Source organism: Haliotis cracherodii, unplaced genomic scaffold (genome assembly GCF_022045235.1).
Source record: "Haliotis cracherodii isolate W230 unplaced genomic scaffold, xgHalCrac1.p SCAF_1, whole genome shotgun sequence".
Taxonomy (NCBI): domain Eukaryota; kingdom Metazoa; phylum Mollusca; class Gastropoda; order Lepetellida; family Haliotidae; genus Haliotis; species Haliotis cracherodii.
In genome coordinates, this window is record NW_027266264.1 from 2,889,126 (window position 1) to 2,915,256 (window position 26,131).

Genomic DNA, 26,131 nt, shown 5'->3' on the forward strand with positions numbered 1-26,131 from the left:
GAAGCAACACGTACAAATGTGTCCGGGTGCCCTGGTAATAAATAAATAATGTTCATTAAATGTAAAAAATAGATGTTATCCTGGCGTGTTTCAGTGTTCCGACACGTATAGGGACGCTGTATCCTTTGCCGATCACTTGGGAGGATAGGTGCATGTGTAATGTTACATATACATTTGATTAAGTAATACATAGTGGCATTGGGCGTATCCACTTTAGTATTGGTGTTCCGACTACCCTCTCAAGGAGGTCTGTTGAGTTCATTGCGCAGCTAGAGCTGTCGTTTATCGGGAGTCCTTTAGCGACATACTTTAAGTCGGAACGAAGCGTAATATATCCAAAGAACAAGAATTAATTCCTTTTCACTTCAGGTTACGTATTGCCAACGGCAGAGGTTAGTTATGAATATAGAAAGTGTTTTGATACTTTTATTTAAGCCATAAGTGAATGGCGTGTCGCTGTACATTGAGAGAAATTACTTTAGTTCGCATGTTTTTATCCATTTACTAAGAGTCAGTGAGTAGGGTTTTAACGCCGCTTTGAATGGTACATTGTATTCCAGTTGAATTACGGCGTGTTGGTTGCTGGAGGAAAGCCCGAAGTGATGCAGGTCTGAGACGTTGACCACTTTGGTGAAACCAACGAGCATGGGTATGGTGCTGACAAACCTAGAAACACAATAAAGGTGAACCGGGATTCGAACCCATGAGCACTATTTATTAAGAAAATAGCACATCGACATCTTAAAATAAAAGTTTGTTTCATAAATATACTGTTAAAATAGTTTAAATAGCTAAATTCTATCAACTACTGTTTTTTTCAAAACTATATCCACCGCGAGTGATTGCCCGATATGCATCTATAATACATGTAAAGTGGGGACTGCACACTAACCATCTTCCTTTTTCAATTGGAAAGATTTACATCATCTAGATTTTAAAATACATATCTTAGAAATATTTAGATATTCTGAATACATGCCAGCGGACATCCGTCTTGTATGTATCCAGGGCAATTCGGTAAATCTACACTCACCTCTTAATCTACTACCGTGGTTTTTGAGATCTTAAATTACCATCCCTTTTATACATTCCTTTTATATAAAATAAAAACAGATGGTAAACGATTGTTCAAATTTGCACACATCATTCTCACTGACCCAGTTTCAAAAGAGCACACATGGAACAGTAGATTTTCAAAGTGAAGGTCATCTGTTCTCAATATCTTGTAGCGCCCGGTCTATACTATAGCCTATACTAGTGGTTGATGCGTTTGCTCGTCACGCCGAAGACCCGGGTTCGATTCCCGACATTGGTACCTTGTGTGAAGCCCATTTTCGCCGTGATATTGTTGGAATATTGTTAAAAGCGGTGTAAAACCATGCTCGCTCACTATAATATCGTGTATGGCCACCATTACAATCCAAAAGTCAAGCAATCAGATCCCGAATTTTGGCATGGGGAATATTCATCGACTCTTCCTGCAGTGTTTGTCCCATCTGTCGGAGGCTCTGTGGGTGTTGCTGGCGTGCTCGCAGTCGTTGACCCAGTGCATCCCATTAATGTTCGATTGGGTTTAAATCTGGAGACCCGGAGGGCCATTTCTTGACCACACTCTGTGACCTTGACACCATTGACGTCGCAGCCGACGATGCAGGTCCGTCAAAACGACATCTCGACCTGATCGTCTAGCCTTATTACCTTCAAACGGTTCCTCACTGTCTGGGCTGATATCCCACGCAATCCAGGTATTGCCGTGGTTAAGAGGTGGCCATGGTGGTTCTTTTAAGTAAGTGACGTAGCCATTTGAATCTGTCCTGTGCTCTAGAAGTGGTACGTGGTCGACCGGACCTGGGAAGGTCCCGTGTTGTCCCGTGTCTGATAACGGTTCCACAGGTTGCTTTGTGCACCATTTGTGCTACGTGGCAAAATCTGACAACGGCCAAGGTGATTTGTCTGTTTGTAGTCGGCTGATGGCGTTGTTGCGTTGGGCTTCCGTCAGTCGTGTCATGTTTTCACTGTTCACTTGCTGCAAGATTGTGATGGCATGCAAGTGAAAACCCAACATGTTTGTAGCCCAACAAGTGATGTTACACGTGCAGGTCATGTTGGTGTGTTTCGGCGCCAGGCTCTCATGTGGTTGTGGTTTTTTTTCATCTTTTCACCAAATGTCTGTAGTACCTCATCAATCCCAATCCATGCAGAAATGACGAATTCATTTTTGGTTGTAATTTTATATGGATGTCGGCATCACTCTGTCGGATATTAACGATTTTGCTACTTTGAGTTTTTTGCAGGGTATATATGTTCATGAACACAATCAGGGCTATTACTTGACGAATCAAGCTGTAGACGATACGATTAGGCCTGTATCTATATCTGTATCTATAGTCTTCGAATATATAATAGAATAAACCCTATTCAGTATTTACACGATATTAAAATGAATAACGTTACGCAGATCTTTATCGACTGGTTGTTTTTCGCAGATGCGAACGCCTTTTGCAATCGAACCAATATTTCATTAACACTTTGATCTTCCAGAGAGTGAGATCAGTGCTTAGAATCGCTTACTGACGTTTTCACATTTGCATTGATAGTGCTGTAGTGTGAAGGAAATCTTTTCAAATGATAGAAGAATATTGATGACTTGTCCCATCAATTAACGCTATTAGTCCTGAAGGGATAACGCCTATGAAGTGTAATTTTAGTCCCCGAGTAGATCAAGGTTACGTGTGTGTGTGTGTGTGTGCGCGTGCGTGCGGGAGTGTGTGTGAGCGTGTGAAGGCATGTGTGTGTGCGAGCCTGTGTGTGTGGGCGTGTGAGTGTGTGTTTGGGCGTGTGGATCAGTGTGTGTGTGTTGGCGTCTGTGGGCGTGTGTCTGTGTGAGCGTGTGCGTGTATGTGTGTGTGCGTGAGTGAGGGCATGTGTGTGTGAGCGCGTGTGTGTGTGTGCGTGTGAGTGTGTGTGTGTGTGTGGGGGGGGGGCGGGGCGTGTGTGAGGGCATGTGTGTGTGTGGACGTGTGAGTGGGTGTGTGGGCGTATGGATCAGTGCGTGTGTGGGGGGGCGTCTGTGGGCATGTGTCTGTGTGAGCGTGTGTGTGTGGGGGGGGGGAGTGTGTGTGTGGGGGGGGGGCATATGTGAGGGCATGTGTGTGAAGTGTGAGAGTGATTGTGCATGTGAACGTGTGTAAGCGTGATTGTGCGTGTGAACGTGTTTGTGTGTATGTGTATGTTTTGTGGGGATCGGTTGGTGTGTATGGGAACGTTGATGACGGTGGGCGACAGGGAAGCTATTTCAAATTGACGGAGATTGTTAGCTGAAAATTGTGTGAAAATGTCGCATGACGTTAAGAATATCAATTTATTTTGGAGTAATAAAACCATTTTTCTCATAACTTAGCCCGTGGCACATAGCTCAGACACTAATTGGGAGAAATATGCTTTGTAATTTCGAGGGTGTGAACGGATACCGTGGCTATGTGTGAGTGTATTGTGTGGGCCGACGAGTGTTAGGAATACCAAGCTTGAAACCAGTACAATATTTTTTTTGTTTTTATTTGCAGATTAATTTCCTCCTACATGTCGTAAATCCCAGCGTTTGTCATGCAGTGCGACTGGTATAACATGTTTTGTGTGTGAGGTAGAGCGGGATGTATGCTCACTTAACGTGTACCCGAGATGACAGATGATTCAAACAAAAGCTGAACATTCTTCCGTAAAAACTACAGGGAATCAAGTGAACACAGTGGCTTCTGTGGGTGTTGAGTGTCTGCAGGGGGCACCGCTAGGACTGATGTCTGTCAGATGGACACAGTGGCTTCTGTGAGTGTTGAGTGTCTGCAGGGGGCACCCCTAAGACTGATGTTTTATCAGCTTTACACACTAGTACAGCTACATCAGGGCATACCAGCTTTACACACTAGTACAGCTATGTCAGGACATACCAGCTTTACACACTAGTACAGCTACATCAGGGCACACCAGCTTTACACACTAGTACAGCTACATCAGGGCATACCGGCTTTACACACTAGTACAGCTACATCAGGGCACACCAGCTTTACACACTAGTATATCTACATCACGGCATACCAGCTTTACACACTAGTACAGCTACATCAGGGCATACCAGCTTTACACACTAGTACAGCTACATCAGGGCATACCAGCTTTACACACTAGTTAAGCTACATCAGGGCATACCAGCTTTACACACTAGTACAGCTACATCAGGGCACACCAGCTTTACACACTAGTACAGCTACATCAGGGCACACCAGCTTTACACACTAGTACAGCTACATCAGGGCACACCAGCTTTACACACTAGTACAGCTACATCAGGGCACACCAGCTTTACACACTAGTACAGCTACATCAGGGCACACCAGCTTTACACACTAGTACAGCTACATCAGGGCACACAAACTTTGGGAGGGAAGCCAGAAGCAAGTCATAGAGATGTTTACCACTTTGGTACTACCCACGAGCATGGGAGGTTATGAAAAACCAAAAGTCATATTTAGGGCGATGCCGGGATTCGAACCAACCATCAGATGATCCTAGCAGGCCAAAGGGACACAACTTTGAACAGAAAGTGCAACGACTGAGACCACTGGGCTCCCCGTGCACCTCGTGATAGCTAATCTCAGTCAATTCTTGGAAAATACCAGTCGCCAGGAAAAGTCAGCAGATTTGGAAGCGGTACATATCTTCACAAACTACATACACATACTTACAACCCGCCTGATGCAAGGTAGCTTCAAGTGGTTGTGTGATATGCGGTTGAAGCCCTCGACGGCGACAGTAAGGAGTATTAGGTTATCCTCAATGAGGGCTGGCTGTGGTAACATTGCAGCCCCGGACAGCACTCCAATATTTCTTCCAGTCACGCTACTGTCAGGACTGTATATCAGCAGGGGCATGTCAATTGCTGCCTGCCGTCGTGTTAAGTACAGAAACATGAGGAGGAAGAATTGAGATAAGTCACATTTTTCAGCAAAATAAACTAAGTGTTCCAATGATGGTATAAACGACATACCCGGTGAGTTTTTCAATATCAGTGAAACGTGACAAGGAACTTGATCCGAACCTCCTACTACCCCAGCCTACCCCAACTACCACCCCCACTTCTCAACACCCCTACAACAACATCCCTACATCCTACTACCCCAGCCTACCCTAACTACCACCCCAACTTCTCAACACCCCTACAACATCATCCCTACATCCTACCCCCCCAGCCTACCCTAACTCCCACTCCAACTTCTCAACACCCCTACAATATCATCCCGACCTCCCACTACCCCAGCCTACCCTAACTACCACTCCCACTTCTTAACACTCCTACAATATCATCCCGACCTCCCACTACCCCAGCCTACCCTAACTACCACCCCCGCTTCTCATCACCCCTACAACACCATCCCGACCTCCCACTACCCCAGCCTACCCTAACTACAACTCCCACTTCTCAACACCCCTACAACATCATCCCTGCATCCTACCACCCCAGCCTACCCTAACTACCAGCCCCACTTCTCAACACCCCTACAACAACATCCCTGCCTCCCACCGTCCCAGCCTACCCTAACTACCACCCCCACTTCTCAACACCCCTACAACACCATCCCTACCTCCTACCACCCCAGCCTACCATAACTGCCATCCCACTTCTCAACACCCCTACAATACCATCCCTACCTCCCACTACCCCAGCCTACCCTAACTACCACCCCCACTTCCCAACACCCCTACAACACCCCTACCTCCCAAGCCACTACCCTCCATAACTTCTACCTCCAACCATCCCAACCTCACCTACCACCACCCAATCACCCAAACCAACTACCATCACTACCTCCCCTGCCTCCCATCACCTCTCAACAAATAGTTTGGGTCCTCTGTAACATCGTTATCATTCATATCTCTACTGAAACGCGTGTAGGCAAATTCTGATTAGATAGTCATTGAAACGCTCCTAAAATACACCAAAGCAACTATCTTGTCCAACTTTATTGAAGCAGCATAAGAACCGATGTTCCACAAGTTGAAGCTCAATTGATTGATGATTTAAGAAAGAAAACGTCAATGTGGATTTATATTAACAGCGTAGTTGTTGTATACGGAAATATATTGATACGAAGGCACCACGACGCGTGTAGATCAGATATTTCTAACGTTTGACAAATATATACTTGTACACATTGTGGTGTTTCAGAGTTACCTCCCTTCTATATGTACGCAGCATGCAGCCTGGTCCGCTGACATTCAGCCCATCATATCACAATGACATGATGGGTAATGATATCGACTTCTAAATCACAATCCCCCTTTTCAGTATTCGGATTTGGACATAATATAATATAACTTGCAAACAGGACAAAAGGCATAAGTCAATATTTGATAAAGTTTATTTTCAAAATATAACATATTTCAGTTTCACTTGAACAAATGCATAATCTACAAACATACTCTCAGTTATTCGTAAACAATATACAAAAACGCCATCCTGATTGTATTAATAACATTACAGATATAACCCGAACAGTGATGTCACGACAAGCGAACATATAAACACAAACACCATACATACTTATGTGATACTGAGAGCAGGACCCCGCTATAGCGACATATCATGTAATACTGAGAGCAGGACCCCGTTATAGCAACATATATTCCTTAATACTGAAGTAGACACAGGCAGGCCGCAGTATACAGTAATTTAAAACAGGGAGCAGGACCCCGTTATAGCAACACGTTATAGTTAACGACGTCGACAGAAATGACACGGCTACCAGCGGTAGTTATTGTATACGACTTATGAATGAGTGCGTGAGTATGGTGTTACGCAGCTTTTAGCAATATTCCAGCAATATCAGGGCGGGGGACACAAGAAATAGGCTTCACACATTGTACCCATGTCGGCAATCGAACCCGGGTCTTCGTCGTGAGGAGCGAACCCGACCGAATTGTGACACAAAAGTATACGTTTTGCGTGACAATAAAATAGCTCCGAGTGTTTAGGAACATCTTGTAGCTGTGTACATTCCACCAAATCCCAATCACTTAAAACAGGTATAAGGGGTAAGTGTACTTTAATTCATTTCTTGACGGAGTTGGACAAGATACAAAACAATAACAACCACACAGTAAATAGTAAACGTCACTCGGGAAAATAAACTTTAATATTAAAACCAGTATCTATTTGAGCACGTAAGATCTATGGAATAGTAACGGGAGTGTACTCTGATCCAAGTGTCTGCCAGCAGCACTAGAGGTCATGGTGATCTCATACAATGTTTGTTTGTTGTTCTGTAACGCCGCACGCATCAATAGTCCAGCTATATGACGGCGGTCTATAAATAATCGAGTCGTCAACCAAATCAGCGAACCTGACCACCCGATCCCGTTAGTCGCCTCTTACAACAGGCATGAGATGCTGAAGACCTGTTCTAACCCGGATCGTCGGATTGTGATGTAATGCAGTGGTCAAGTCAGCTTCACCAGATGACCATTCTTCAGAGATCTGGAAAGAGGAGATGGACAGTTTAGTAAGCTATAATTTACAATATGAAATAGAATGTAAAAAGTTGAATGTGATTTAAAATTATTTGAGATAGTGAAGAAATATAAGGTGACATTATTCAGCATGAATCAAACATTTCATTAATAACGGCATATGAACATGATGACTACTACTACTACTACTACTACTACTACTACTACTACTCCCACCACCACCACCACCATGGCGCGGCCAGGGATCAAACGATCGACTTTCCGCTCTCTGAAAAGACGCGCTATCTACTTTTATTTTATCTACAGATTAAAGACATATGCATAGGAATACTTAATACATAAATAAGAATACATTAATACCTGCACACAGAACGTCGATAAGTTGCAGATTAGTCTCGCGCAGGGCGTCATAGTCGGCAATCTGGAACACGTGACCTGCAGATGTCGCCATGACCTCCACCTCCGTCATATCAACGTCCTCGCCAATGGCCACAACGAAGATCTCGATGTTTTCCTTCTTGGATTCCTCAATCTCATGGAACACTCTCTTCGGAATCTCCAGCTTATCATCCACAAACACAACCGCCATCCGCCTCGCCATTTCACGCGCACCTTGTTCCAGGGTAAAGCTGTGACGGTGCATCTTTCGTACGACTTGACTTAGCTCCGGAAAGTCCCGGTTTCGAAGATCTTTGGCAAACTCGTCTTTGTCAGCGTGCTGAAGAAGCAAGCAAAAAACCACACTGTAAAATATGTCAATTATCAGGAATAGGGGCTAGTAATTGACATCAATGTGAATATCTATCATAGAGTGTCCCCCACGGGGATTTCAAGTTAAAATAGATCTTCAGCAACCTTTGTTGGTCGTAAGAGGCGACCAAATTGATCGGATGGTCAGGCCCGGTGACTTGGGTCATTGGTTTGTCATTGCACCCTGATGGCGTGAATCGTTGTTCACAATATCAATCACTAGATTGTCTGGTCCAGACTTGATTATTTACAAGCCGTCGTCATAGAGATGGAATATTGCGGCATTAAACAACAAACAAACAAAACAAACAAAACAAGCACAAGCATGGTAACTGAATTGGTCACTCACCTCTCCAAGCTCTATATCCCCGTCGTGGCAGTTCCTGGAAACAACGCCGGCTCTCATGACATCATCGGCAAAGTTAAACTCGTCCACGACGGTGCCGATAAACTCCTGTATTTGTCCCGTCTTAGTGGATCCCGTGGCAGCAGAGTCGAACACGAACATCACATCGGCTAAACTGTCGCTGTGACATGCTGGAAATGTAAGGATAAATATTTAGACAACAGAAAAAGTGCGCTGTCAAAATGAGTACTATATACATATATACAGTAGATCGATATGTTGGAAACGACCAGTTATTGTGTTGTGGCTGCAAATTCAGATGTTATTTTGATTTTCAGGAATGAATGGTGGGGGAATATAATATATAAACTTTTACTGTTTCAATTTGTTATGTTGTTTTCGTGATGAACACTTGTACATACCTGGCTGGTCCCCTTGCATGATAGCCTCTGCCGTGTTGGCTGAAACAAGAATTCAATGGACGTTGAGTGAGTCAGTATTGTTTTAAGCCGCTGTTAGCAATAGTCCAGCAAAATCATGGCCGTGGACACCAGAAATGGGCTTCACACATTGTACCAATGTCGAGACTCGAACCCGGGTCTTCGGCGTGACGAGCCAACGAGTAAACCACTAGTCTAGCCGACCAGCCCCCAACTGACATTGAAGAGGAACTATAAATTACACATTAGACCCCTGTTCATCTTCCTCTTAATATGTGTGCAAAATCTTGAGAATATTCAATTTAAGTCCCTACATTTGTATCATTTTAATGATTCATCCCGCTTGCGGGTGGCCGATAGCCCAATAGCATTCGCTCGTCACGCCAAACGCCCGGGTTCTATTGAATCGATTAGTATCATTGTTGGGTATTGCCTCTTCTTGATATTGCTGGAATACTGCTATAAGCTTGCCTTCACGTATCATTGCCAGGTTTCCTACATAAGGTCACCTAATGGTAATTAAAACAGAACCTAATTGTTGCCCTTTAACTTCCTCATGGGAGATTAAAATGCCTAAAGTTGTATTCATCTGTAGGCATGTTAAGTTATATGATTCAATGTACATAATACCCCACCTCACCTCACCACTTCTACATGATATAAGAGGTAAATCGAGTAAATATCTCAATTTGATTTGAACAGAAATATAGTAATACTAATATCGAATATTGAATATCATCTCACCTTCACAAGCACCCAATGCTAACTTGCCCATGATGCTTTCCAGAGCACCATAGCTGGCCACTTCAAACACGAAACTCTCTGAGGGTTCGCTGCCGATGAGGGTCAACTCCTTGTAGTCAAACCTGTCGCCGATACCGACAGCAAAGATGTTGATGCCTTCCATCTTGGTCTTCATGGCCTCTGACTCAGTCTTGGGTGGATTCCGTGATTTTCCGTCAGTCAAAACTATGGCAATCTTGTCTATGCCTTCACGAACGATCTGTGGGGCAAAGGCCTTCTCGCGCATGTATCTGATGGCTGTTCCGGTGAGAGTGTTTCCGCCCATGTAGGGTATCCTGAGAATGGCCTGTTTGAGCTGTTCTTTATCCTCATATCTATCCAGGCCGAACTGTGGGTAGTAGTAGCTGGAGAAGGTGGCAACACCGACCCGTGTGTTGTTGGGGCCAATGTCGAACATGTCGACGACGTCAGTGACGAACTTCAGTTGAGTTTTGAAATCGGGTTCCCAGATGCTGGATGAGGTGTCCAGGAGAAAGAAGAACTCAGCGGGCTTCCCTCCACATCCTGGAAAGTCAGTATCAACGTGAAACCTACAGTTCCAATATCGGAAGACTAATAAACAATTTACAATAATTTTAAAAACTGCCTGTTAACTTTATGTTATTAATTTGACTTCATTATATTATACGTGAAACAATACAGTTCCAACGAAGGAATACTAAATAATTCCAATAAATTTTTACTCTATCTGAAATGAAAATATACATGAATATAAACATTCGTAAGTGAATGAAAGAGAAAGTATTATCAATGAAATTCAAATCTAAAAGTATAAATTCTCAATTACCAGTTCACAGAAAATTAACATTTTGTTATTGGTTTCGTTTGTTTCAGAGATAACACATGATTCAGTTGACATTTAGTATTATTTTACCTGGTCCGAAGTGCTGTTGAAATTGGTCGCTCTCAGTAAGGAATGTTCCAGTGTGAGCAGGCTTACTGGAGACGAGGCCAACGATTGCCTGTTTTAGAACAGTAAACAACCATTAAATTTACATCCATGAAAAATGTAGCATGTCAACTTAACATTTCGAAAGAATCACGATGCCTCAAAGTGCATGAAACATGCAAGCCATGTGATGTATTTTTTTCCACATTAAAATATTCTTAAAGTTGCGAATGAATTACAGTTGTTAAGGGAAATATAATTAAAATCGTATAAGTTAGCATCCATGTACTGGATGCAAAAACAATTAAAGGTCCATGGACTTACCAAGCAGGCAATGATGAAATACTCAGGTAGCATAACTGTAGATATTACTGTGTATAAATGATGCAGTTGAGCTAATCTAACATGTACAAGTAGTCCGACTGGTATGCCATGATGAGTTTACTTCGGTATTTATACAGTGTAGTGCACGAGGCGGGGGATGCGCTCAACGTGTGTACTACGTCATCAGAAGGGTGAGTCTCTCTACCACGCAGATGGTGTACGCACGCATGTTGTGAATGGGAACGTGCGAGCGTTGGGCGGAAGGGGAGAGGGCAAGTGGGGCTATAGGTCAGATATATGCAGAAGGTATCAAAGAAAGATCTCCATTGACATCTTCACATTCCATCTTCAACCGGAACCATGGAATGTCGGTAGATGTGACGGGAGTATCTGTAGAAGCAAGTGCTGGCAGGGTGGACAGAGAACGCCAAGGCGTACATAGGTACAAACTGGTTGGGATTAACTGCGTGTGAAATTACACTAGATGCTCAGTGGCCATGGGAACTGTAAATATACCTTATATGGAAGAAATACAGATTGTGTTTTGAAAGTGAAATCCAGGCATTTGCACTCATAGCACTCTGTTCTGTAAATGCGTTATACGAATCGAGTGCATTTAATGTATAAAAAGGTTCAGTCTTTTGTAATTCATGATTGGTCAGTTGATAAATATGTCATATTTCTCTGCATCGGCGACCGGTGTAAGAATTCATATCAACACCAATACATTTTTTATTGTTACTTCGACGGTTTGTTCGGTTAAATAGGTAATATAAACTATATAGTGTCTATCTACTTGAAGTGTAGACCAACGTGCCCTCTGTCCCACGTACAGAATTCTGAAAAGGGATTGTATTGTGCTCTGATATAGTTATGACGAGACACCTAGTGTAAATATATACATGCATTATTATTATGGTAATGTAATTACATGCCTACAAGAGCCTGTATTTATTTTTGTTTTTTTAATGAAATGAGTTGAAAGATGGGGATGATTTGCTTACATAATTACCCCATTTGAAGCTGTATCGCCATACTTTGTGACATGCAGTCCAGTCTATCAACAGGACAAACAACGTACGTGTGTTCATCGATGTGTTTTTACCATCTGATCTTGTTCAGACGGACCGCCTCCGTGGTCTAGGGCATCTGCCCGGAGAGCGGACGGTCGGGGGTTCGATCCCCGGCCGCCTCATACCAATAAAAGACGGTACTTGTTGTACCCCTGTGTGGCTCTCGGCATTAAGGGGCTAAAAGGATTGGTCGGCTCGGAGTCGGTATACTGTGTCTGAGTGGAGTATTCATGTTAAACTGCGGCATGGTATCACAGTGGGATAGCACTATTAATCGGCACACCTACCTACCTACCTACCTACCTACCTACCTACCTACACACACACACACACACACACACACACACACACACACACACACACACACACACACACACACACACACACACACACACACACACACACACACACACACGATTTCACCACTCCAGAGAATAATCAGTCTTCAATATCTGCTTAAATAGATTCCTTGTGACGTAAAAGCCAAATAGTGATGACATAGATATGAATGTATATGATGACACCAGGTGTTTGCGAAAAGGGTCCTGCTATACCGGTATCACCCGCAACTCACACACTTTGAGAGTTAGGAAGTTTGAAAACCCCATGTACACATGAAGGCATTGGGTAGCAGCCCGCATCATGTTGAACAGCGAACCGTCATATTGTGTTAGACGCTCTTAATGCCTGCTATAGATATGTCTGACTTAACAAGGCCTTTGATGATGAGAGCCCGAATGAAGTGGTTAGTTGTTCACCAAATGTGTATTTCCGTGAACATTGGAGAAGTAGAGACGGATTAGCTCTGATAGTCAAACTGTGAGATGTCTTCTACTCAAAATAAATGTGTGTGTGTGTGTGTGTGTGTGTGCGTGTGTGCGTGCGTGTGTGTGTGTGTGTGTGTGTGTGTGCATGTGAGGTATCTTCTACTCCACCTGTCTATGATGTATCTACTACTCCAATTGTGTGTGATGTATCCACTACTCCAATTGTGTGTGATGCATCCACTACTCCAATTGTGAGTGATGTATCTTCTACTCCAACTGTGTGATGTATCTTCTACTCCAACTGTGTGTGATGTACCTACTACTCCAATTGTGGGAGATGTATCCACTACTCCAATTGTGAGGGATTTATCTTCTACTCGTATTGTGTGTGATGTATCCGTTACTCTAATTGTGTGTGATGTATCCACTACTCCAATTGTGTGTGATGTATCTACGACTCCAACTGTGTGTGATATATCCACTACTCCAATTGTCTGTGATGTATCTACTACTCCAACTGTGTGTGATCTATCCACTACTCCAATTGTGAGTGATTTATCTTCTACTCCAATTGCGTGTGATGTTATCCACTACTCCAATTGTGTGTGATGTATCCACTACTCCATTTGTGTGTGATGTATCCACTACTCCAATTGTGTGTGATGTATCCACTACTCCAACTGTGTGTGTGATGTATTCACTACTCCAATTGTGTGTGATGTATCCACTACTCCATTTGTGTGTGATGTATCCACTACTCCAACTGTGTGTGATGTATCCACTACTCCAACTGTGTGTGATTTATTCACTACTCCAATTGTGTGTGATGTATCCACTACTCCAACTGTGTGTGTTTTATCCACTACTCCAACTGTGTGTGATGTATCCACTACTCCAACTGTGTGTGATGTATCCACTACTCCAACTGTGTGTGTGATGTATCCACTACTCCAACTGTGTGTGATGTATCCACTACTCCAACTGTGTGTGATTTATTCACTACTCCAATTGTGTGTGATGTATCCACTACTCCAACTGTGTGTGTTTTATCCACTACTCCAATTGTGAGTGATGTATCTACCACTCCAACTGTGTGTGATTTATGCACTACTCCAATTGTGTGTGTGTGATGTATCCACTACTCCAACTGTGTGTGATGTATCCACTACTCCAATTGTGAGTGATGTATCCACTACTCCAACTGTGTGTGATGTATCCACTACTCCAACTGTGTGTGATGTATCCACTACTCCAACTGTGTGTGTGATGTATCCACTACTCCAACTGTGTGTGATGTATCCACTACTCCAACTGTGTGTGATTTATTCACTACTCCAATTGTGTGTGATGTATCCACTACTCCAACTGTGTGTGTTTTATCCACTACTCCAATTGTGAGTGATGTATCTACCACTCCAACTGTGTGTGATTTATGCACTACTCCAATTGTGTGTGTGTGATGTATCCACTACTCCAACTGTGTGTGATGTATCCACTACTCCAATTGTGAGTGATGTATCCACTACTCCAACTGTGTGTGATGTATCCACTACTCCAACTGTGTGTGATTTATTCACTACTCCAATTGTGTGTGATGTATCCACTACTCCATTTGTGTGTGATGTATCCACTACTCCAACTGTGTGTGATGTATCCACTACTCCAACTGTGTGTGATTTATTCACTACTCCAATTGTGTGTGATGTATCCACTACTCCAACTGTGTGTGTTTTATCCACTACTCCAACTGTGTGTGATGTATCCACTACTCCAACTGTGTGTGATGTATCCACTACTCCAACTGTGTGTGTGATGTATCCACTACTCCAACTGTGTGTGATGTATCCACTACTCCAACTGTGTGTGATTTATTCACTACTCCAATTGTGTGTGATGTATCCACTACTCCAACTGTGTGTGTTTTATCCACTACTCCAATTGTGAGTGATGTATCTACCACTCCAACTGTGTGTGATGTATCCACTACTCCAACTGTGTGTGTGCTGTATCTACTACTCCAACCGTGTGTGTGATTTATGCACTACTCCAATTGTGTGTGATGTATCCACTACTCCAACTGTGTGTGATGTATCCACTACTCCAACTGTGTGTGATGTATCTACTACTCCAATTGTGAGTGATGTATCTACCACTCCAACTGTGTGTGATTTATGCACTACTCCAACTGTGTGTGTGTGATGTATCCACTACTCCAACTGTGTGTGATGTATCTACTACTCCAACTGTGTGTGTGCTGTATCTACTACTCCAACTGTGTGTGTGATTTATCCACTACTCCAATTGTGTGTGATGTATCCACTACTCCAACTGTGTGTGATGTATCCACTACTCCAATTGTGAGTGATTTATGCACTACTCCAATTGTGTGTGATGTATCCACTACTCCAACTGTGTGTGATTTATGCACTACTCCAACTGTGTGTGTGTGATGTATCCACTACTCCAACTGTGTGTGATGTATCTACTACTCCAACTGTGTGTGTGCTGTATCTACTACTCCAACTGTGTGTGATTTATGCACTACTCCAATTGTGTGTGATGTATCCACTACTCCAACTGTGTGTGATGTATCTACTACTCCAACTGTGTGTGTGCTGTATCTACTACTCCAACCGTGTGTGTGATTTATGCACTACTCCAATTGTGTGTGATGTATCCACTACTCCAACTGTGTGTGATGTATCCACTACTCCAACTGTGTGTGTGATGTATCTACTACTCCAACTGTGTGTGATGTATCTACTACTCCAACTGTGTGTGTGATGTATCTACTACTCCAACTGTGTGTGATGTATCTACTACTCCAATTGTGAGTGTGATGTATCCAATACTCCAATTGTGTGTGTGATGTATCTACTACTCCAACTGTGTGTGTGATGTATCTACTACTCCAACTGTGTGTGATGTATCTACTACTCCAACTGTAGGTGTGATGTATCTACTACTCCAACTGTGTGTGATGTATCTACTACTCCAACTGTGTGTGTGATGTATCTACTACTCCAACTGTGTGTGATGTATCTACTACTCCAACTGTGTGTGATGTATCCACTACTCCAATTGTGTGTGTGATGTATCTACTACTCCAACTGTGTGTGTGATGTATCTACTACTCCAACCGTGTGTGTGATGTATCTACTACTCCAACTGTGTGTGATGTATCCACTACTCCAATTGTGTGTGATGTATCTACTACTCCAACTGTGTGTGTGATGTATCTACTACTCCAACTGTGTGTGTGATGTATCTACTACTCCAACTGTGTGTGTGATGTATCTACTACTCCAACTGTGTGTGATGTATCCACTACTCCAATTGTGTGTGTGATGTATCTACTACTCCAACTGTGTGTGTGATGTATCTACTACTCCAACTGTGTGTGTGATGTATCTACTACTCCAACTGTGTGTGATGTATCCACTACTCCAATTGTGTGTGATGTATCTACTACTCCAACTGTAGGTGTGATGTATCTACTACTCCAACTGTGGGTGTGATGTATCTACTACTCCAACTGTGTGTGTGATGTATCTGCTACTCCAATTGTGTGTGATGTATCTACTACTCCAACTGTGTGTGTGTGATGTATCTACTACTCCAACTGTGTGTGTGATGTATCTACTACTCCAACTGTGTGTGTGATGTATCTACTACTCCAACTGTGTGTGATGTATCTACTACTCCAACTGTGTGTGTGATGTATCTACTACTCCAACTGTGTGTGATGTATCCACTACTCCAATTGTGTGTGATGTATCTACTACTCCAACTGTAGGTGTGATGTATCTACTACTCCAACTGTGGGTGTGATGTATCTACTACTCCAACTGTGTGTGTGATGTATCTGCTACTCCAATTGTGTGTGATGTATCTACTACTCCAACTGTGTGTGTGTGATGTATCTACTACTCCAACTGTGTGTGTGATGTATCTACTACTCCAACTCTGTGTGTGATGTATCTACTACTCCAACTGTGTGTGATGTATCTACTACTCCAACTGTGTGTGTGATGTATCTACTACTCCAACTGTGTGTGATGTATCCACTACTCCAATTGTGTGTGATGTATCTACTACTCCAACTGTAGGTGTGATGTATCTACTACTCCAACTGTGGGTGTGATGTATCTACTACTCCAACTGTGTGTGTGATGTATCTGCTACTCCAATTGTGTGTGATGTATCTACTACTCCAACTGTGTGTGTGTGATGTATCTACTACTCCAACTGTGTGTGTGTTGTATCTACTACTCCAACTGTGTGTGTGATGTATCTACTACTCCAACTGTGTGTGTGATGTATCTACTACTCCAACTGTGTGTGATGTATCCACTACTCCAATTGTGTGTGTGATGTATCTACTACTCCAACTGTGTGTGTGCTGTATCTACTACTCCAACCGTGTGTGTGATGTATCTACTACTCCAACTGTGTGTGATGTATCCACTACTCCAATTGTGTGTGATGTATCTACTACTCCAACTGTGTGTGTGATGTATCTACTACTCCAACTGTGTGTGTGATGTATCTACTACTCCAACTGTGTGTGTGATGTATCTACTACTCCAACTGTGTGTGTGATGTATCTACTAATCCAACTGTGTGTGATGTATCCACTACTCCAATTGTGTGTGTGATGTATCTACTACTCCAACTGTGTGTGTGATGTATCTACTACTCCAACTGTGTGTGTGATGTATCTACTACTCCAACTGTGTGTGATGTATCCACTACTCCAATTGTGTGTGATGTATCTACTACTCCAACTGTAGGTGTGATGTATCTACTACTCCAACTGTGTGTGTGATGTATCTACTACTCCAACTGTGTGTGTGATGTATCTGCTACTCCAATTGTGTGTGATGTATCTACTACTCCAACTGTGTGTGTTTGTGATGTATCTACTACTCCAACTGTGTGTGTGATGTATCTACTACTCCAACTGTGTGTGTGATGTATCTACTACTCCAACTGTGTGTGATGTATCTACTACTCCAACTGTGGGTGTGATGTATCTACTACTCCAACTGTGTGTGTGATGTATCTACTACTCCAACTGTGTGTGTGATGTATCTACTACTCCAACCGTGTGTGTGATGTATCTACTACTCCAACTGTGTGTGTGATGTATCTACTACTCCAACTGTGTGTGTGTTGTATCTGCTACTTCAAGTGTATGTGAGGTATCTGCTGTGTGTAAGTGCACCTTGGATTTTGCATTTTGAGGAAATTGTTTGAAAAATACAGTAGACATTATATTAATTGAAGATAACATACAATGTCTGTGCAAATCATCTGCTCCACATCTGATTCCATCTGTTTCGTTGTGCATGAATCGGAATGTCTGCTCGGACTGACAAAATCAACATACGGGAATTTGGCTTGGACTGACAAATTCCTATCCCCAAGACTGTATGACAGGGGGTGTCATCAACTTTCCAATAGCAGTCAACTTTCCCTTTACCTGGAGCAATATTCCAGCAGTTCCAGCTTTTGGTGTCTACATTTCCCAACCCTTTAAGGTACAAACATAGATTTCAAGAAGCGCCATACGACTCTAGCTTAAAAGTGGTTTGATCAGTGTTATGGGATCTTTTATCTTGTTAAAACTTTCAAAAGCTTTAATGGTAGACTTGCGGATTTAGTGACCAAAATGATATCCGATGCAATTCCCTCCTTTAACTTGTACCATATCTTTCCGTGTTTAGGTAAACACTTGACTTGCCTTTGCATGTGTTTGTGACGCGTGGCATTGGTGGGGTAGGATACGCGCACATTTTCGCAAACACTTTGTATCATCACTATGTGATTCGTAAGCAGATGCTTTTGATATAATCGGAATTGTACTGTGGACCTTTACGTTGATCGGAGGATTTTCCGCTTTTACTTGCAATCCTGCGTCGCTATATGACCTCCTGAAATGTTCATACCTCGTGTTGCTGTCCCCAAGCATATGACTGGGAAGGTTGTGAGAACTTGGCGGAAGGGGGAGGGTCAATGAGGTCAATAGTCTTATCATTGATTATAAAATGTATAGACCACAGGTCCACAACAGGAACAATGCACTGTCGGGACATTGGATGGAAATCGTTGTATATGTACAGAGGAGAATATGACGTCATCCACTGCGGAGAGAAAGACAAAAAGTGTGACAGAGGCATACTTGTCAAGCTGTGATACACTACCTTACAATTACGTCTCTGTGCGCAGTAGCATAGTTGATAGCATCGCAGTAGCGTTGTGAATAGCATAGCAGTAGCATAGTTGATAGCATCGCAGTAGCATAGTGAACACCATTGTAGTAGCATAGTGAACCCCATAGTGGACAGCATAGCAGCAGAATAGTGAACAGCATAGCAGTAGCATAGTGAACAGCATAGCAGTAGACTAGTGAACAGCATAGCAGCAGCATAGTGAACAGCATAGCAGCAGCATAGTGAACAGTATAGCAGTAGACTAGTGAACAGCATAGCAGTAGCATAGTGAACAGCATAGCAGTAGCATAGTGAACCCCATAGTGAACAGTATAGCAGTAGCATAGTGAACAGCATAGCAGTAGCACAGTGAACAGCATAGCAGTAGCATAGTGAACCCCATAGTGAACAGTATAGCAGTAGCATAGTGAACAGCATAACAGTAGCATAGTGAACCCCATAGTGAACAGTATAGCAGTAGCATAGTGAACAGTATAGCAGTAGCATAGTGAACAGCATAGCAGTAGCATAGTGAACCCCATAGTGAACAGTATAGCAGTAGACTAGTGAACAGTATAGCAGTAGCATAGTGAACAGCATAGCAGTAGCATAGTGAACAGCATAGCAGCAGCATAGTGAACCCCATAGTGAACAGTATAGCAGTAGCATAGTGAACAGCACAGCAGTAGCATAGTGAACAGCATAGCAGTAGCATAGTGAACAGCATAGCAGTAGACTAGTAAACAGCATAGCAGCAGCATAGTGAACAGTATAGCAGTAGACTAGTGAACAGTATAGTAGTAGCATAGTGAACAGCATAGCAGTAGCATAGTGAACAGCATAGCAGTAGACTAGTGAACAGCATAGCAGCAGCATAGTGAACAGTATAGCAGTAGACTAGTGAACAGCATAGGAGTAGACTAGTGAACAGCATAGCAGCAGCATAGTGAACAGTATAGCAGTAGACTAGTGAACAGCATAGCAGTAGACTAGTGAACAGCATAGCAGCAGCACAGTGAACAGTATAGCAGTAGACTAGTGAACAGCATAGCAGTAGACTAGTGAACAGCATAGCAGCAGCATAGTGAACAGTATAGCAGTAGACTAGTGAACAGCATAGCAGCAGCATAGTGAACAGTAGAGCAGTAGACTAGTGAACAGCATAGCAGTAGACTAGTGAACAGCATAGTGAACAGCATAGCAGTAGCATAGTGAACAATATAGCAGCAGCATAGTGAACAGTATAGCAGCAGCATAGTGAACAGTAGAGCAGTAGACTAGTGAACAGCATAGCAGCAGCATAGTGAACAGCATAGCAGTAGCATAGTGAACAGCATAGCCGCAGCATAGTGAACAGTAGAGCAGCAGCATAGTGAACAGCATAGCAGCAGCATAGTGAACAGCATAGCAGTAGCATAGTGAACAGCATAGCCGCAGCATAGTGAACAGCACAGCAGTAGCATAGTGAACAGCATAGCAGCAGCATAGTGAACAGCATAGCAGTAGCATAGTGAACAGCTATGTTATCAAATATCGGAGATGATAATCGAGAGAGTTCAGTCCATCCTACATATGTGTCAGACTGGTCAAAGACCATAGATGCTAAATAGCCAACCAGACAATCAGGAATTCACCCAGCAAAATCCCTTCCCAAAATGGGTAATTCCTGGCCAGATGATTTGAAGGCAGTGCTTGCACGGTTGTCGTTGTCCGGTAAGGACTTGGGTTGAGGGTGGGACGTTACTTTGACAATTTTGAAAAAGGAAGTTCTTTTATATATCACCGTTACATACAGGTAGAAGACTGACGAAAAGACTCGACATAACACTCGAATATTGTCACGTGCTTCATAGCGATTCGAGATCGTGATAGTTTAGTTAATATGTTGACATTATACTTTAACAACCAGTAACAACAGAGACGAATATCCATTATTGTACAGAGCGTCTCATCAAAATTACTTTGTGATGTAGCAAGTACATACGTTTTCTGTCTCAGCAAATAGTGAGTACGCATCATATACAGATACACAGATGAACAGACAGACTCGATATTTATTTGGGGCACCCTCAGATTTTCACTTCTACCCAAACTTGAAGAGAGAACTGTGTGGCAAGTATTATGTAAATGATAATGACGTCATTTATATGCTACTTATATTTTAACTCAACCCAGTGAAAGCAGTAAGGAAGTCGGCATAATTTATATAATAAGTTTATTTCCGGAAAATGTCGGACGTTCATAAGACAATATCAGCAAAACGTTCATCCATAGGTAATAAGCAATACATTCATACTGTCACAACATGACGAGATCATTGACTGAACATACTCCAGTATACACTACTGTAGAGTCACGTAGACACCTACACACATAAATGCTTTTGGTATGACAGAAATATAACACTTTACAATGATAAAGTCGTAAGTTAAATAATCGACAGTGAACGAATACAACCCTATTACGAATGAAGATAATAAGTATTCCGCGCATATACATATGTTGTGTTGTATTCACTGTCCATTTTTTAACTTAATTATTAATATATAAGCCGTGGCGCATATTTTATTTCAACGACAAAGGCATTCACGTAAATGTGGCAAATATTTGGCGGCTGAAATGAACATTGTTCACTAATGATCGAAGTATGCAAAATATACATTTAAAATAAATAAACGTAAACTTTTATGTACGATTTGACATAAGTATATACAACGTATATTTACAAGGGCCATTTCGTTATATAATCACTTCCCAATCCATGAGACTTCATACGGAAACGATTACCTAAAGGATGGTACACGCACAGTAGTGGTACTTGCACGGTACAATAAATAAATTAAAGTACTAACATAAAGATACTGGTCCCTAACTTAACACCACATGTACAAAGTCATACACTGTAAATGAGATCATTGCCTGTTAATACAGACTCCTAAACAATGGAATGATTGAGTGACTTGTGATCCAAGTGCCTGCCAGCAGGACTTGAGGTGATCTGAGGTTGAACTGATGTATCGAGGTAGCACCACACAATGAACAGACGGCGACGTATCAATACTGTACATGTAGTACTATAACTTAATGGATGGAAGACCGGTTGGACAATGTATCCAGCTCTACGGCATATTGCACATATCTCACAGATCTGAAAAATGAAACATTTAGTATATTAGATACATATCATAACCGATCAATAAATTATTCAGATATTTGTTTCGTGCTGGTATTTAATTCTGATTCATATTTCAACAAAAAGATGCTTAATGCAAATGGGTGTGTATAATAAAGGGTGTTGAAATACCACATGATATAACGAAGAGGCACACAAAATATTTAGAGCTTAAATACATATGCATAGGAATACTCAATACATGAATAAGAATACATTAATACCTGCACACAGAACGTCGATAAGTTGCAGATTAGTCTCGCGCAGGGCGTCATAGTCGGCAATCTGGAACACGTGACCTGCAGATGTCGCCATGACCTCCACCTCCGTCATGTCAACGTCCTCGCCAATGGCCACAACGAAGATCTCGATATCGTCGTCCTTTGCCTTCTCAATCTCATGGAACACTCTCTTCGGAATCTCCAGCTTATCATCCACAAACACAACCGCCATCCGCCTCGCCATTTCACGCGCTCCTTGTTCCAGGGTAAAGCTGTGACGGTGCATCTTTCGTACGACTTGACTTAGCTCCGGAAAGTCCCTGTTTCGAAGATCTTTGGCAAACTCGTCTTTGTCAGAGTGCTTAAAAAGAAAGCAGAATATATAGAAAGTGGAAAATGTTAACGAAGCATGCGCAGTAAATCAAGTCTCTGGCGTTGACGTGTTATAACAACATGGATACCCCTCTCAGAAACAGTATGCTAACCCCTTATTGCCCGGGCCACAGGTAGGGTACAACAAGTACCACCTTTGAACGTCTTTTGATATGTCGCGGCCGGACCTCGAACCACCGACCTTCCGCTCTCGGGGCAGACGCTCAATCAAATACATCACGAGGGCAGTTCTGTGGTACTCTAAATACAATTCTTGCGGCCTAAACAACTTTCCATCCATTTTTGCCACTCACCTCTCCAAGTTCTATATCCCCGTCGTGGCAGTTCCTGGAAACAACGCCGGCTCTCATGACGTCATCGGCAAAGTTAAACTCGTCCACGACGGTGCCGATAAACTCCTGTATTTGTCCCGTCTTGGTGGATCCCATGGCAGCAGAGTCGAACACGAACATCACATCGGCTAAACTGTCGCTGTGACATGCTGGAAATGTAAGGATAAATATTTAGACAACAGCAAATGTGCACTGTCAAAATGCGTATATATATATATATATATATATATATATATATATATATATATATATATATATATATATATACAGTAGATTGATATGTAGGAAACGATCAGTTCTTTAATATTATATTATTTATTTGGCTCGAACAAGTTGGAATCAAAAGTAGTAAACACTGAACAGCCATGTTTACTGTCTTTAATATTTACCTGATTGGTCACCCTGCATAATAGCCTCTGCTGTGTGAGCTGGAAGAAGAGTAATATTTGCAATGACATGGTATATCGGTATTTGCAGTCATACCATACCACATGTATAATCTTCAGTATATAGTGATAGCGCAGACGCTTCTGACGAAATTACGACTCTTATGCACATTTTTCATGTTGTTGCACAAACACTGTTTCTTCATATTCATTTATATGACAAGAGATATTTCTACGTCAGCTTTCATGCCATTGGCATATCAAAAACTATTGACAAACATATCCGTGTGTCACCACATCAAAACATCAGATTGAGTATCATCTCACCTTCACAAGCACCCAATGCTAACTTGCCCATGATGCTTTCCAGAGCACCATAGCTGGCCACTTCAAACACGAAACTCTCTGAGGGTTCGCTGCCGATGAGGGTCAACTCCTTGTAGTCAAACCTGTCGCCGATACCGACAGCAAAGATGTTGATGCCTTCCATCTTGGTCTTCATGGCCTCTGACTCGGTCTGGGGTGGATTCCGTGATTTTCCGTCAGTCAAAACTATGGCAATCTTGTCTATGCCTTCACGAACGATCTGTGGGGCAAAGGCCTTCTCGCGCATGTATCTGATGGCTGTTCCGGTGAGCGTGTTTCCGCCCATGTAGGGTATCCTGAGAATGGCCTGTTTGAGCTGTTCTTTGTCCTCATATCTATCCAGGCCGAACTGTGGGTAGTAGTAGCTGGAGAAGGTGGCAACACCGACCCGTGTGTTGTTGGGGCCAATGTCGAACATGTCGACGACGTCAGTGACGAACTTCAGTTGAGTTTTGAAATCGGGTTCCCAGATGCTGGATGAGGTGTCCAGAAGAAAGAAGAACTCAGCGGGCTTCCCTCCACAACCTGGAAAGTCAGTATCAACGTGAAACCTACAGTTCCAATATTGGAAGACTAATATACAATTTACAATAATTTTAAAAACTGCCTGTTAACTTTATGTTATTAATTTGACTTCATTATATTTTAATTTTCTATAAGATTGATGTTTGAGAGAAAATGTGATAGCTCACCTGGACCAAGAAATAATTCAGCTGGACCAGCCTTCTCATGTCTTTTATGATGAGCGGGTTTACTATGGACAATGGCGATGAATGCCTAGATTGAGAAAAGACATAATTGAACATTACATCCCCATAAATACCTCATATACACATATTAGAGATGTACTTACATGGGGTAATAACATGTACGTTTACGAGAACATTTTTGGAACATTAAAATACCTGCATAAAATACCTGTAACTGTCTCTTGTATTTTGAATATTATCCGAGAGATGCTGAATAAGAATATAACCATCATAAATGATAGTGTATACTAATTAAGACCATTTCAAACAAAACTGATATTATCAACCATAAATTAATTCCTTCATTTCACTTATTAATAAATCAGGGCTTTAAATTCAAATAGACTCACCATTATAACAAGTGTGAACGACCCCAACAACATAGTGTAGTGTTTAGCAAAGGTGAAGTCGAAGATGATGAATGGCGAGTGTAGTCCGATTGACATGCCTCATGATCGTACATTTGTTCTTATATAGTGTAAGAAAAGACGTGGGTGATTCGCTGTAACATGCGTGCTACGTCATCAAAGGGGTAGGTCACCTGCTTCGCCATACTTGAGTGTCCCCTGACCTGAAGAATACTCACATACCACGCATAGATTGTGTTACTACGCGCTGCATGAATGGAACGCGCGCGAGCGTCGGGCGGAAGGAAGGGGAAAGGGCAAGTAGGGATAAGACAAGCATAGATTATAAAGATTGCAGAAGCTTGATAAAGGTAGGCATTTCAAAAACGACCGGATCCTCAGATTGTCGGAAGCTTTGTTGGGATTATGGCGATGTAGATGTGCAATGGGACCCACCATGAGATGTCGCCATCTTGTGGGACATGGGGAGGGACTGACACGCATGGGTGTGGCTTTCAGAGTTGAGTAATACTTATGGCGATACGTTCGCAAATGATAAGGAGAAATACCAAATATAGTAACCTACGGTTATAACGAACTCAAAAGGACCACTAATTCTAGTTCGTTATAACCGTAGTTCGTTATAAGTTATACAACATATATACAGCAAATGGTCGGGACAAAAAAATAAGTTCGTTATATCTGTCAGTTCGTTATAAGCGCGTTGGTTATAAACATAGTTTACTGTATGGAAGAAGGGTTCATATACGTCTGTAGTATGAGCATCAACACGCTATGAAGCGGCTTACCTAGTTCGCAGCATTTGCTCCAACCACATTGGATGCTATTGTAATACTTGAAGTTGATTATTGTTCACTTGGAATTAAATATTTCACCATATTTTCGTAAAATAAACAAAAATATTTTTCTGTTATCTTTAACTACTCCATAGTCTTAAAACTCGTATTTCTTCCAACTAAAAAAAACTAATATATTTTTAATCCAATTACAAACAATGGGACATTTTCATCGTTGT

General features: G+C 42.2%; 1 protein-coding gene across 1 annotated transcript; it reads right to left on the reverse strand.

Annotated features, from left to right (window-relative positions):
* Positions 1 to 6,425: 6,425 nt before the first annotated feature.
* LOC139478576 (matrilin-4-like) lies at positions 6,426 to 25,179 on the reverse strand. Its single transcript, XM_071261155.1, has 13 exons — positions 25,099 to 25,179; positions 24,692 to 24,776; positions 23,961 to 24,524; positions 23,637 to 23,675; positions 23,209 to 23,396; positions 22,526 to 22,883; positions 11,075 to 11,172; positions 10,736 to 10,823; positions 9,802 to 10,365; positions 9,040 to 9,078; positions 8,621 to 8,808; positions 7,882 to 8,239; positions 6,426 to 7,528 (listed from the first exon to the last, which is right to left on the reverse strand). The coding sequence occupies exons 1-13, from the start codon at positions 25,129 to 25,131 to the stop codon at positions 7,521 to 7,523; spliced, it is 2,610 nt and encodes an 869-aa protein (XP_071117256.1). The 5' UTR covers positions 25,132 to 25,179; the 3' UTR covers positions 6,426 to 7,520.
* Positions 25,180 to 26,131: the final 952 nt, after the last annotated feature.

Coding starts and splice junctions, on each gene's coding strand:
- LOC139478576 (XM_071261155.1), bottom strand. CDS start 25,131: ATGTTGTTGGGGTCGTTCACACTTGTTATAATG. Junction 24,525..24,691: donor TGAATTATTTCTTGGTCCAG/GTGAGCTATCAC, acceptor CTGACTTTCCAG/GTTGTGGAGGGAAGCCCGCT. Junction 10,366..10,735: donor TCAACAGCACTTCGGACCAG/GTAAAATAATAC, acceptor CTGACTTTCCAG/GATGTGGAGGGAAGCCCGCT.